Source organism: Salvelinus fontinalis, chromosome 2 (assembly GCF_029448725.1).
Source record: "Salvelinus fontinalis isolate EN_2023a chromosome 2, ASM2944872v1, whole genome shotgun sequence".
Lineage (NCBI taxonomy): Eukaryota > Metazoa > Chordata > Actinopteri > Salmoniformes > Salmonidae > Salvelinus > Salvelinus fontinalis.
The window spans coordinates 11,770,400-11,785,689 of record NC_074666.1 but is presented as its reverse complement, the minus strand read 5'-3'; the positions used below and the strand labels follow the sequence as shown (position 1 = coordinate 11,785,689).

Below are 15,290 nucleotides of genomic sequence, written 5' to 3'. Positions count from 1 at the left end.
TTAGCCTTTTAAAGAATAATGCACATGTAGAAAATACCTCCTTATTGTAAAATATGGTGGTGGAACTTTGATGTTATGGGGATGTTTGCTTCCACTGGTCCTAGGGCCCTTATTAAGGTCAACGGCATCATGGGCTTTACCAAGTATCAGGACATTTTACCCAAAAACCTGGTTGCCTCTCCCAGGAGGCTGAAACTTGGCCGCAAGTGGATCTTCCAGCAAGACAATAACCCCAAGCTAGGGTTGCACATTTGGGGAATATTCAGAGGTGGAAACCTTCCATGGGAATTAACAGGAATATATGGGTATTAACGGGAATATATGGGAATTAACGGAAATATGGGATTTATTTATTTATTTTATTTCACCTTTATTTAACCAGGTAGGCATATTGAGAACACGTTCTCATTTACAATTGCGACCTGGCCAAGATAAAGCAAAGCAGTTCGACACATACAACAACACATAGTTACACATGGAGTAAAACAAACATACAGTCAATAATACAGTGAAAAATAAGTCTATATACAATGTGAGCAAGTGAGGTGAGATAAGGGAGGTGAAGGCAAACAAAATATATATATAAATACATAAAAATATAAAAAAGGCCATGGTGGCGAAGTAAATACAATATAGCAAGTAAAAAACACTGGAATGGTTGGTTTGCAGTGGAAGAAAGTGCCAAGTAGAATTAACGGAAATATATGTGAATTAATATTAATACCATTTAAATGTAGATGTTTTTTGTATTGGATATATTTACCATATCATATGGAGACAGAAATATAAACATTTTCCCTTATCATAAGTAGACATAATTGCAAATGATTAATCCTTCCAATAAAAATTTAAAAAACGATTTAGTTACAAATTTAACTTTAATGAAATGAGTTGACTCTTCACATGGGATGATTTCACTGAACAACAAAATAAAGGGAATATTGAATGATCCCCAATGAGCCATCTCATCTTCCAAAAACATTTTCAACATACATCTGTAAAATGATCGTCTAGAAACTAAAGCTTTGGTTGTCTTCCTCTCAGGCTTCCATGTCTTCTCCCTGGACCTCCTCAATGTACACCTCTTGAGCATCAGACTCTGAGGCCTCATCTTCACTGTCACTTTCCAACCTTGTTGAGGATGGCTTGTTGTCAGGCTCAAAAAGCCTCAAATTTGCCCGGATGGCCACCAATTTTTCAACCCATGTATTGGTCAGCCTGTTGCGTACTTTGGTGTGTGTTCCCAAACAAGGGCCAGTTGCACTCTGACACGGCTGACGTTGGTGGGATTTGGAGGAGGGTGGCGGCAACAGGGGAAAGAGCCTCAGATCCACAAAGTCCCTTCCACCAGGTGGCTGATGAGATATGTTGGCACGACTGCCATATTGCATCTCCATCCCAAAGCCCTTGTTTGGAAGTGTACTTCGCCAGACTGCCAAGAACCTTGCCCTCATCCAGGCCAAGGTGGCGAGACACAGTAGTGATGACACCAAAGGCCTGGTTGATCTCTGCACCAGACAGGATGCTCGTCACCATACCTGGGGTCCAACATGTACGCTGCGGCATGTATGGGCTTCAGGCAGACGTCTTTATGCTTTTTGATGTTCAGAACTGCAGTTTTCTCTGCTTGGAGCAACAGTAAAGTGGGAAGGGCAGTACAGATCTCTCTTACATCTGCAAGCAGAGTCTGAACATCAGACAGGATGGCATCGTCTCCCTCAATCCGTGCAATGGCTACTGCTATAGGTTTCAGGAGTTTCAGGCTGCTTACCACTCTCTCCCAAAATACATCATCCAGGAGGATCCTCTTGATGGGGCTGTCCATATCGGCAGACTGTGATATGGCCATTTCTTGGAGAGACTCCTTCCCCTCCAGGAGGCTGTCAAACATGATGACAACACCACCCCAAAGGATGTTGCTGGGCAGCTTCAATGTGGTGCTCTTATTCTTCTCACTTTGCTTGGTGAGGTAGATTGCTGCTACAACTTGATGACCCTTTCATACATAACCATTTCCTTGGCTCTCTTGTAGAGTGTATTTATTGTTTCAGTGCCATGATGTCCTTGAGGAGCAGATTCAATGCATGAGCAGCACAGCCAATGGTTGTGATGTGAGGGTGGGACTCCTCCACTTTAGACCAAGCAGCCTTCATGTTCGCAGCATTGTCTGTCACCAGTTCAAGTACCTTCTGTGGTCCAAGGTCATTGATGACTGCCTTCAGCTCATCTGCAATGTAGAGACCGGTGTGTCTGTTGTGCCTTGTGTCTATGCTCTTGTAGAATACTGGTTGAGGGGTAGAGATGATGTAGTTAATTATTCCTTGCCCACGAACATTCGACCACCCATAGAGATGATTGCAATATAGTCTGCTTTCTCTATGATTTGCTTGACCTTCAGTTGAACTCTGCATCCAGAAAATGAGTATATAAAGCATGTCTGGTTGGAGGGGTGTATGCTGGGCAAAGAACATTCAGAAATCTCTTCCAATACACATTGCCTGTGAGCATCAGAGGTAAACCAGTTGCAAACACAGCTCGAGCAAGACATTCATCAGCATTTCTCTGACACGTTCCTCCATTGAGTCAAAAAAAACTTCTGATTCCAGGAGGACCATGAGCTGTTGCTATCGATAAGGTGTCTGATTCATCATTTTCACCTTGAATAGAAGTAGAGGGACTTTTGTCTGAGATTGCTTTTTGTCAGCGCTGAAGAAACTTTATGCACTTGGCCAAATGATTCTGCATCTTTGTTGCAGTCTTCACATATGATTTGGTACAGTATTTGCAAATGTACACAGCTTTTCCTTCTACATTAGCTGCAGTGAAATGTCTCCACATATCAGATAGTGCCCATGGCATTTTCCTGTAAAGATTAGAAAAAAATGAGTACAATTCCATGTAAAGATAAATAGTTAAGCAGTTCGATTAAACAACTCCTTTGTAAGATAAATGTATTAAAAAGAAACATGTATGGAAACAGGTGAATTAACATTCCTCAGTTAGTAGGCTCAAGCGAGCTAAAACCCACATGGTAGCAAAATCTAACTGGCAGAAATTGTAACAAGTTAGAAATTATTTAAACACCCTTTGCTGTAGGCTACTATTTACTAGTTAACAAAAAATCATGTATGTCATATAACATATATTCACCCCACCCAGTATTGTAATCAAAATTTACCAGAAAGCATGTAGTCCTTGGCTCAGACAGTGTAGTAGTGTGGGCTCAATAGCATCTCATTAGTGTGCAAGATCTTTAGAGTCAGCTGTACATGTGATGGAAGAATGCACTGTGCATGCAGAGGGTTGCAATTCCATTAAATTGGGGATAGTTTAACCAAAATATGCCACAAGACCTAGAATTGCCTTATGTGTATCCCACAAAAAAGGTTCACTGTTATAAGCTAACTTTTTTGATGAATTTAAGCAAAATTCCCCAAATTAACTTCCCATGGAAAATGTCTGGGAAAATTATGGAAATTTACCGAAAAGTTTCCGACCCTTTACAACCCTACCCCAATCACACATTAAAATCCACAAAGAAATAGTTAATTGACCACACAATCAACATTTTGAAATGGCCATCTCAGTCTCTGGACTTGAAAACCTGTGGTTTGAATTCAAGAGGGCAGTTCATAAGCGCAGACAAAGGATATAAAAGATCTGGAAAGATTATGGATGGAGGAATGGTCTAAGATCCCTCCCAATGTGTTCTCCAATCTCATAAAATATTTTAGAAAAAGGCTCATTGTCGTCATCCTCGCAAGGGGAGGGTGCTGGAGTAGTGAAAACAGGGGATCCAGTCATTTTGACCCCTATGTTTTTTTTTGCATACAATATAGGCCTAGCTCAGTACTATTTTATACTGTATTTTTTGCTAATCTTTATCAAGGTATCCAATAATGGTAAGGCAAGTAGTAGAAGTAGTGGTAGTAGTGCGTTGCTAGGTAACGACATAAACAATGCCACTTTTTATGAATGTACTGGCCATGTGTGTTGTCTAGTATGTCATGGGCAGGATAGGCTCTAACAATGGGAATTCCAAACCACCCGTTGTAAAAAGCTCAGTATTTGTATTATTTATTTTATACAGTATTTTTTGCTCATCTTTATCAAGGGATCCAATAATTCCAGACCCCACTGTATTGGTGGTGTTGGGTGAAAAAAAGCTGAAGACAAATGATTGTCTTGTATGAACTAATAAAGTAATCTCGTAACTCAGGAAGACAAGAAAGTCACACTTTTTCATTTCATGTGCAGTGAGGTTGATTAACCAGTGACATTTAAGAAGAGAAATAGGCTACCATGTTTTAAAAAAGACATGTGTGAAGGAGCTCGCTCACGCGCACACACAAGGGCTGCACAATTAATCTAATTCACATCGGAATCTAAATATTGACATGTGCAATGTCCATATCGCAAGACAGCCACACAGCAGCGTGTAATGTCCGTTTTTATAGTTTACTCTGTTTGTTGTCTCTCTCTCTCCCTCTGTCCTCTTGAGGCTGCTTCCCACACAAAAGCCCAGCCCCTGTCAATCAAGCAGCGCAGTTCCTCCTTGCTGTAGGAATCACAGTAAGTATACCAAACATTAGGAACACCTTCCTACTATTGAGTTGCCCTCAGAACAACCTCAATTAGTCGGTGCATGGGCTCTACAAGGTGTCGAAAGAGTTCCACAGGGACGCTGGCCCATGTTGACGTCAATGCTTCCCACAGTTTTGCCAAGTTGGCTGCATGTCCTTTGGATGGTGGTCCATTCTTAATACACACGGGAACTGTTGAGCATGAAAAACCCACATACACAATCCATGTCTCAAGGCTTTAAAAAAACATATTTAACCCATCTTCTCCCCTTCATCTACACTGATTGAAGTGGATTTAATAAGGGACATCACTAACGGATCATAGCTTTCACCTGGATTAATCTGGCCAGTCTATGTCATGGAAAGAGCAGGTATTCTTAATGTTTGTATACTCAGTGTAAGTTTACATGATGTTCTGTCAAATGCAGTCAACAGATTGTTCCAAACAAGACAACGCTGCTTTCCACTTTGCTTCTTAATATAAATCATTTTATTTCTATGATTCCAACAGTTCACCTATCTAAAGTGTTATGATCTGTATGTCTATCGCAAGACACACACACACTAAAACACACTACTTAAAGTGGAACTGACAGCATTTTAACAACATGAAATCTTATTCAAATCTGTTCATATACACCCCTAGGAATAATATGACACGGTCATATTATGGTCATTCTTAAAATGTTTGGGCATTCCGTATACTAAGGCATTTGTGAAAATTCTCTAGCAGTATAGAGTGGGAAAGCGGCCGTGCATTTAGACACTGCAGTAAATAAAACATCTGTCTCGTACAGGACTGGAGTCTACGCAGATGGGTGCACCATAGCCAACCAGAGCTACAGTAGGCCTTTATGCTATGCAAACAAGCTATTTGCCACACAGGCCTGCAAATAATTATGTCAATATCATGGGAGTCCTCTTACATTTGGGAACGTTACAGTCTTATTGATCAAACAATGAAAATGTAGGCTCTCTCGCCTCAGTTATGCACATCAACAAGATCAACAACTAATGCTAGCCAGAGCAAGATGAGCTAAAATCTAACGAAGGAACATAGATAAACCCTTTCAAACATGTTTAGCTTGTTAGCCGTCAAAATTGCACTGACAAACGATGGGGGAATTGTAGCCTACTCATCCTTCTGCAGCTTTCCTGCAACCAAGCACCCAAGCAAACTGGCTACAGTTGGTTAGCTTACTAGCTAGCTACTTCCAGGCACAAATGAAAGAACACCTCACTGACCATTTTACTTGCCCTAGCAGAGCTGTTTATCTAGGCTGTTTACAAGTTCTAGAGCGTTTGTGACTAACTATTTGTTAGTCTAGACCGTTTGTGACTAACTATTTGTTAGTCTAGAGTGTTTGTGACTAACTATTTGTTTTTGTGCCTATATTTACTGACATATTGACTTGCCTAGTATGAACGACGTGCCAGTCATACTGACTTGACTAGCTAAATAAAGGTTAAATAAAAAATTAAAAAATTAACATTCACCCGGTGTTTTGTGCGCATTCGTAAATTCATCAGTTACTCTACGCTCTGGCACACTCGGACGAGAGTGCTCTGAAATCGGAGTAGATAGCCAGAGTTAACTTGTGAATGCAATGTTAATTAACTGAATAAGTCGTTCAAGTTCTTGCTAGTTAACCAAATGACACCTGCATCTCTAGCTGTGTAGCCACCGAAAAACGATACGAGGCGAAAACGTCAGTCACTCACCCACTCCTTCAATGACTTGACATGACATCCTCCTAGCAGCTAGCTACTTAGTAAACGTTAGGCTCCGCATTTTTAGCTTGCTACATAAATAGATACTCTTGAATGTCATTGTATGCTGTAGCATTAATATTTCCCTTCACTGGAACTAAGGAGCCCAAACCATGAAAAACTGCACCAGACCATTATTCGTCATCCACCAAACTTTACAGTTGGCACTATGCATTCGGGCAGGTAGCGTTCTCCTGGCATTCGCCAAAACCAGATTAGTCCGTTGGACTGCCAGACGGTGAAACGTTTCCACTGCTCCACAGTCCAATGGTGGCGAGCTTTACACCCCTCCAACCGACGCTTAGCATTGCGCATGGTAATCTTAGGGTTGTGTGCGGTTGCTCGACCATGGAAACCCACTTCATGAAGCACCCGATGAACAGTTATTGTGCTGACGTTGCTTCCAGAGGCAGTTTGGAACTCTGTAGTGAGTGTTGCAACCGAGGACAGATGATTTTCACTTGGCGGTCCCATTCTGTGAGCTTGTGTGGTCTACCACTTCGCGGCTGAGCCGTTGTTGCTCCTAGACTTTTCCATTTCACAATAACAGCATTTACAGTTGACCTGGAAAGCTCTAGGAGGGCAGAAATTTGACAAACTGACTTGTTGAAAAGGTGGCATCCTATGACGGTGCCATGTCGAAAGTCACTGCGCTCTTCAGTAAAGCCATTCTATTGCCAATGTTTGTCTATAGAGATTGCATGGCTGTGTGCTCAATTTTATACACCTGTCAACAATAGGTGTGGCCGAATCTACTCATTTGAAGAGGTGTCCCCATACTTTCGTATATGTAGTGTATTACGATTGCCTGTTTGTTTCATATCTACAAAGTAGTTAAAACGTTGTCAGTTCCACTTTAAGGGCATCTATAGTAAAGCTGATTTGCAGTAAATCCTCTTTCTGATACAAGCTGATAGGGGGTCAGACATGAATGCGTAACACACACACACACACAGTACCTCTTTCCCTTTCGTGTCGCCATTCTCTATCCACTCCACCGTGACACTCTCGTTGTCTTCATTCAGTGATGTCACCATGGCCTGGTGGATTCGACCTGCAAGATACATGTTATAAACATATAGATAACATCTGTATTGTAGACTACTACAGGCTACAGAACCATAAAATCTTCATTCAGCCATGTGACCATGTCATGATGAATTCGTCCTGGCTGCCATAGACGAGAGAAAACAGTTGCAGACTCTTGACTATTGAAATGCAGCCATGACCAAAATACATTAGATCACACTGACCAAAGAGGATGATGAGACCAGCCAGAATCTGCCAGGATGGGCAAGGGGCCTTCAGTGACCAATGTGTCAATAGCCCTGGATCTGATTGGTTGTCAAAAGCTTTTATGCATGTCTACATTAGATTGTTTGCCTTTCGTTATGTTACTGTACATGCAAAATGGTTTGTTTCCATAATGTCTCATTCTAAACAGGTACAGCTCTTCTCTTTGCGATGAGTCCAAATTACAACAAACATACAAAAATACAGTCACATACAGTTGCTTGATAAGAAATAGTCATACAGTTGCAGATAATAAAACAATCAAGACATACTTATTGCTGCTGAAACACTAACAGAGCATGTATTTGGCTAGTCCTTCCCCAGAGCAAGAACAGGCGGGAATTAAATAAATAGCAACCAAATACTATTCACTTTAGACTAGCAAGCCCTACTTTATAAAGTAGTAGCTAGTAGGCTATAGTCAGTGGCTACTGCCAGCTACAATACTAGGCTACTATGCGCAATGGGCGTGGTCCTGATGTTTGATTACATTTGTCTACTACTAGCACAGATCCGAGCAAAGACAACAGTCACAAGTCATCATCATCATCATTCTGGAAATGCTCTTAGATGTATTCACCATACACCATATCACCCCATAATCTCACACCCAGACAATGAAGTGGATCTGATAGGCCATTGTAATCTAATCACAAAGCAATGAAATCAATATGATCACCCGATATTTGTTCAATGAGAGTCTAAGCTACTATAATGACAAGCGCATGCATGCTAGAGCTGAACAGTCTACTGTGACTATTCCCACTTTGCCTGTTAGCTAAATGCTATAGCGGATGAATGAAGTATCATTGCCAGCCAGCCAGCACGGCCTATAACCGCACAGGTGGATGCATCCTCCCTGCTACTAGCTAGCCGGCTAGCCTCATCCACTAAAGGCTACGTCATTCAGGTAATAACCAATTTGATTGACAGCCGCTATGTCAGACAGGGACGCTATGTCAGACAGGGACATGGTAGTAGCGCCGAGCACAGATCTCCATGCCATTGCTACGCTAGTTATCCAACTCAGCATCCTGCCTGCCTAGGCGCTGCCTGGAAGCAACAAAGATGATGTAGCTAACGCGACAGCGCCTCAATGAAAAATGCATCTTCACCCAGCTAGCTAGCTAGCGGTCGACAAGGGGAAATCTCTGTCTTACCATCACTCCGTTTGATTTCCACGTAAATGCCGATTAGAATCTTTCCGAAGACAGCGACGGCCATCCCTCATGTGTGTAGTATGTGTGTGTATGGCTGTAATATGGGTGTGTAGTTGTTCAATTGGAGGGGGACCAAGTTGCGCCGCAGAGAAGAGAAACCGGGAGGAGGTCAGGAGGATAGAGGGAGAGACAGAAGTGCGCACGCGCCAAGACAACCTACCCTCCGCCAGAACCGAGAAAACGCTAAAGAACCGAAGCATCCAAGAAGCCAGTTGGCTGCTATTTGTGCTTTTGTCTTCTAGCTGCAATTATAATATTTATGCAATGTTCTGTTGATGTGCATTTGAGCGAAAAAGCAGCACGCTTACTATATTGCAAGATAAGAGGCTTATGTGGACTTGCCTAATTCTATAAATGCGTATTATTCACCATTTATAACCAATGATTGAGAGTATAATAGTCTATAAGTATGTAATATTGTTATTTTAAAGGTTTACAATTTAAATAATTATGATATGCACATATATTATTATATGCATATTGTATATATGCTAAAATGGTCAACATGATTGTTAAATGCTCTGTTTAGATTGTGATATTATTATTGTACTAGGCTAAATGTTAATTTCCTCTTAATTTCACATGCACTTTATTATTCTGAAAAACAAATGTGGATGATATTAACTGTGTGTTTGTTAAACCTTTTTTTCTAGATCAAGTTGTTCCCAACCCCACTTATACATTAAGATTTCCACAGAACATTGACTATTGGAATTGATAAGTAAGTCTACTTATTTTCATCAAGTTAAGCCCAACAGAAGAGAAAGTTGATTGGGGCCATTATACACTGACTATACAGTATGTTGTGCAGGTTGACGTTTATTTACGTCTTTACGTCTTGAGTCTTGTCCTGGAGGCAGAACTGCGCAATTTAACCTTAGACCAACTGCAAAGTCAAAATTGGCTAAATTCATGAAAACAAAAATGTGCTTTTTGGTTTTAATTGAAGTTTAGGGTTAGGAATTACGGTTTTCAGTGTGGTTAGGTTTAGGTTTAAAATCAGATTTTATTACTTTGTGGCTGTGCCAGCTATTGACCACGCTGTAGAGCTGCCTCCAGAACAAGATTCATGACAAAAAACGCTAACCTGCGAGAGGTATAGTCCCATCTTGTCATTCCCACCTTGGACCATACCATGGCAGCAGAGGGCCATCTAGTAGGCATCTCTCACATGGGCCCTATTTTAATATATTATAAACGCATCCTAATCTCACCTATTTGATTGGAAGATTCTGGCAAGGAAGTGAGAACGGAGGGATGCATATTGAACTTTTTAAAACAGGTCCTTCATTTGTATTTCTCATGTGGTATTTTACGTTTCACTTTTTGTTGCTGAAGAAAGGTATAGTTTGGTGAGTTGTTGGATAGTTTTGTGATGTTCTAAATCTAATACAACTCATTAATATAGGTCAAACACAAGTTAATCCCAGTCAGACATCCATACAGTCAGTCAGAACAGACACACTGTTAGTCACTCTGTGGATGGTGAGGATGATGATGAGGATGATGACAATGCATTCACAGTGTCTCACATATGCAGAGGTATCTGTCAGGGAAACTAACAGCAGTAACACTGTCCCTCTACCCAGCCCTGAGCTGCAGCTGTCACTCCTACACAGACAGAACCACAATCCATTCCAAAAGATGAATGAAGCTGCCTGCCTCTCTTCTCTCTCACTCTCACTCGCACACACGCACACATGCACGCACACACACACACACACACACACACACACACACCCTGCATCTCTCTTCCTGTCAATCCAGAGGGCCCATCCATTCCCCAAGGTGTCGGCCATCGTTGTCTGGCCTATCTGTTTCCCCAGCAACCACGTCCCTCGCTGTCAGCTGTGAGGGACTACCTTCTGCCTGTCTGCTTTGTCTCCTACTGGATTAAGATGGACATAGTACAGCTTGATGGTGTTTGATGATTGTTCTTTGTTTGTGTGTATAGGGGTGGATGAGTATGGAGAGAGAGACTGTGTGTGTGTGTGTGTGTGTGTGTGTGTGTGTGTGTGTGTGTGTGTGTGTGTGTGTGTGTGTGTGTGTGTGTGTGTGTGTGTGTGTGTGTGTGTGTGTGTGTGTGTGTGTGTGTGTGTGTGTGTGTGTGTGTGTGTTTGTGTGTGTTGGGGGGATGTGGGTGTGTGTGTGGAGACTATGTGGGTGTGGGTGCCGGTGAGTGTGCCGTTGTGTGTGCGTTTTGGGGGAATGTGTGTGTGTATGGAGTGTGTGGGTGTACAATATCCAAAATAGATATGATTTTTCCTACGATCAAAGGAAGTACTTAACAAATAGCCCCATTGGCACCAAGTCATATTTATTACATTATCATCGCCATAGAAATACCTCTTCCCCAAACTCTTTGGTCAGTAGGACACAGTGACTGAACTGTAAGCCCATAAGCCCAGAGCAGCCTGCCATGCATAAGCAATTTGGAGATCATTCGCATTATTTTACATACCAATATCTCATGTACTGCAGGCAGCGATCGCTGGGAGTCTATTTTGCAGTCATGGATAATTCAGGATGCGATCAGACAGTGCAAATGGAGATCCTTTGTAGGGGGCTGAGGAGGATTTGGAGATTGATCAATTCACCCCTCATTCAGCCTCCTCTCCACTCCTCACTCCCAACTGTAATAGCACAGGCCTCGCTCTCAAGCTGTAATAGGGAAATGTCGTATACCGGTACATCCATCCATCCCTCCAGGGCTGCAGTCATGTCTAAGTCTATGCTCACTAACCCTGGCATTTTCAGTATTGCCATTACCACTGTGCAGCCAAGACTGAGTGAGTGTGTACGCTCTCACAAGCTAAAGCAATGCTTTCTACTTCTTTGTCCCCCCCCTCTCTCTCTTACAGAATGCCCATCTAAATGAAAGCATGTCAGCCTTGCTTAGGCCTGCGTAGCTCTAATGGTGAATCCTCATTATTAATTTCCTTAGAGACTCTGCTTTTCAATATGGCTGCAACTGTAGAAAGGCCTGTCATGCCGTTCCACTGTCTGTCCATGGTCTGGCATGCAGATAGCTGGCTCCAAGATAACCCGGGCATGGCTTCCTCACTCCACATTCCATGTGTGTGCGTGCGTGCGTGCATGCTGTGACATGGCAGACATCCCAGTGCTAATTACCATTGTCATGGCAGTAGATCTGAGCTGGACAGAACAGTCAGGAGGGAGGAGCATTACAACCAACTTTCAGTGTTCTGTGTTCTTAGTGGACATTGTGAGCCATAGAAATAGAATGACTACTATGCACATTCCGGCCACAGAACCTTGATTACAATGGGAATGTCCATTCTAATGTAGTTCTATGTTGGGAGCAGAGGCAGGGGAACAGATTCTGTGTCTAATGGTTTTTGGCAGCGATGGGCCCTTAGTCCTGTTCACTGGAGCCGCAACATCCCCCCAGGGATACACCGGCTGTTAGAGCTACCCCTCCTCTATATTCTATCACTCTATTGCTCCTGTCCTCCCTTTGTTACACACGTCATTAAAAATAAGAAAGTTCTGCATATATCTGATGTACTCTTATAGCTAGACTACATATCCTCTGTATCCCCTCATATCCTATACGCATCCATCTTTTTAATAGGAAATGTATTTTCAACCAAGCTCTATGGAGTCCAATTTCAGGGTAGAAGTTCTAAATTGGGATTTATATGTTTTAGTATTTATGTAATCTTGGGAATCACATATGAGTAGTTGAACTGTTTTCTTGTCTTGGGCTAAGGTTTTGCTAGGGTTAGGCTGGGGTGTGGACAAGCTAAGGTAAGGGTAGGGGTTAGGGTTTTGGCTAGTTAGGGTTGAGTAGGGGTGTAGACATGAAGCTAGGGTTAGGGTTATGGTTAGGGTTTTGGGATAGTAGTCTATTAGTATGTTCACCAAGACACAAAGAGGACAGGGAGGAGGAGAGAGGGGAGGAGGAGAGGTGGGGAGGAGGTTAGGTGGGGGGGCGAAAAGGAGGAGGAGCGTGAAAGGGGAAACCGGTGAGGAGACCTCTCGGGACAGGATGCATCACTTTGAAGTGCATTCTGGGATAGCGTGCTGTACCCCCCCCCCCCCCCCCCCCCCCCCCCCACACACACACAGTCTCCCACCACTGTGATGCTTGCTCATTACGTTTTCATAGGCTGTCCCTCCTGAGGCCTGTGTGAATCTAAAGGTCCAGGAGAATTCAATCTAAAGGTGATTCTATAGGAGAGTGGCAGAAATAGATGGTTTTCTTGTCTACGGTATTTTCAGATGGAGGCGCTCATTATCCACTTCACTCATTAATATGGTTTCATATTCTCATTATACTAGTACTCTTTACAGAGTTTACTAGTCATTAAGGACAATAACATGTAGCCTATACACTCTACTAACACCTTACAGCCTGTGATTTCTGTATTCTTCCTCTCCCTGTCCCCCCATAACAAATATCTGTCTCTACATTGAGTTTGACAAACAAACATTTTCCCGTTTCATGAATTATTTTCACGCTCGTCATGTCTCAAACTCTCTGTAATGATACCAAGCAGATGATCCTTGGCTTCCTAACGACCGTATGAGACCTAGTTGTGTCAGTAAGAGGGACTTTCTGCAGTCATGGTGCTCTCCTTTACCTCTACAATGACTCAATACATGACCTCAAACAGAACCGGTTATATCTAAACTAGCCCTATGAGATGCAAGACAGGAGTGGAACTTTAATCCAATGCAGCCAGACTTTTCACATATCCCATATCAGCTACATAGACTATAAACAGTGGTCTCTCTCTCTCTCTCTCCCTCCCTCTCTCTCATATACAATGTTAATTTGACTACTGAGACTTGTCAACTGCTGGAAAATGTGTATCTTGTCAGTTGATCTTCCTTGTGTTACTCAACATGTTTCAATCGATGTTTTGTCCGAGAGGCAGCAAATGTGCTTTATCTTTCAGCCAGAGTGTTCCTGTGTTCTTCATGCCCGGCCTGCCATACTGCTTCTTGTCATTTATTTCAATATGGCCACTTCATGGTTAGATGATGAAGCCATTATCTGAGCTATTCAATATCTGTCACACACCGTCACCATACGGGTAGCAATTAATTGTCTCCCGTGATGATGCAGGAGCCATCTCCTGAACCCAGATTACATTTCTTTGTCAATTTTTATTTGAAAATATATATTTCACCAAATGGGCGTGCCATTCAGATTGTCACGCGGGGCCACGCTCAGAACCAATGTGAATCTCTGTCAATGGAGCACAGAGCTGCCACAATAGGAATCAATGGAATGGTGTGATGGTGACAAACTGCTGGGGATGACAGTAAAAAGAGGGGGGACTGGGAGGAAGAGGTGTGTGCGAGTAGTGTGTTTGTAGTGGGGAATCTGTCATGAACGTTACCATCACCAGATGTTATTATATTGCCACATTAATAAATTAAGCAAGAAGGCACGAGGGGGTGTGGTATATGGCCAATTTACCACAGCTAAGGGCTGTTCTTATGCACAACGCATCACGGAGTGCCTGGATACAGCCCTTAGCCATGGTATATTGGCCATATACCAAAAAAAAACAGGTGCCTTATAGCTATTATAAACTGGTTACCAACATAATTATAACAGTAAAAACAAATGTTTTGTCATACCCATGGTATAAGATCTGATATACCACAGCTTGCAGCCAATCAGCATTCAGGGCTCGAACCACCCAGTTTATAACATTGAATAGATACAGGTACATTGAATAAATTATTTTGTGTTCAGTCAGACTACGAAGGGTTCCAACCAGGTTTCAGAAAATTTGGGGTGGCAGGTAGCCTAGTGGTTAGAGCGTCGGGCCAGTAACTGAAAGATCGAATCCCCGAGCTAGATCGAATCCCCGAGCTGACAGGGTAAAACGCTGTCATTCTGCCCCTGAACAAGGCAGTTAACCCACTGTTCCTAGGCTGTCATTGTAAATAAGAATTTGTTCTTATTTAAATAAAGGTTAAATAATAAAACATTATTTGACATCTCTGGTCAAGTTGTCTTAGACTAAAGAGTACCTCTCATGCAAAACTCCGTCAAATCAAATCAAATTGTATTTGTCACCTGCACCGAATACAACAGGTACCTTACCGTGAAATGCTTACTTACAAGCCCTTAACCAACAATGCAGTTAAGAAAATATTTACAAAATAAACTAAAGTTAAAAATAAAAAATAACACAATAAAATAACAATAACAAGGCTATATACAGGGGGTACCGGTACAGAATCAATGTGCGGGTACGGTTAGTCAAGGTCATTTGTACATGTAGGTAGGGGTAAAGTGACTATGCATAGATAATAAACAGCAGTGTAAAAACAAAGGGGGTGGGTGTCAATGTAAATAGTCCGGGTGGCCATTTGATACATTTTTCAGAAGTCTCATGGCTTGGGGGTAGAAGTTGTTAAGGAGCTTGTAACGGTAGTC

At 42.2% G+C, this 15,290-nt stretch overlaps 1 protein-coding gene across 1 annotated transcript in view; it reads right to left on the bottom strand.

The window, feature by feature from the left end:
- Positions 1–9,014, bottom strand: part of LOC129811952 (kinesin-like protein KIF2A) — a 30,420-nt gene extending 21,406 nt beyond the window's left edge. Inside the window, exons 1-2 of the mRNA XM_055863757.1 lie at positions 8,807–9,014; positions 7,313–7,407 (exon numbers count right to left, since the gene is read on the bottom strand). Of these exons, the coding sequence (XP_055719732.1) occupies positions 7,313–7,407; positions 8,807–8,870 (159 nt within the window). The 5' untranslated portion in view covers positions 8,871–9,014. The remainder of the gene's footprint in view (positions 1–7,312; positions 7,408–8,806) is intronic.
- Positions 9,015–15,290: the final 6,276 nt, after the last annotated feature.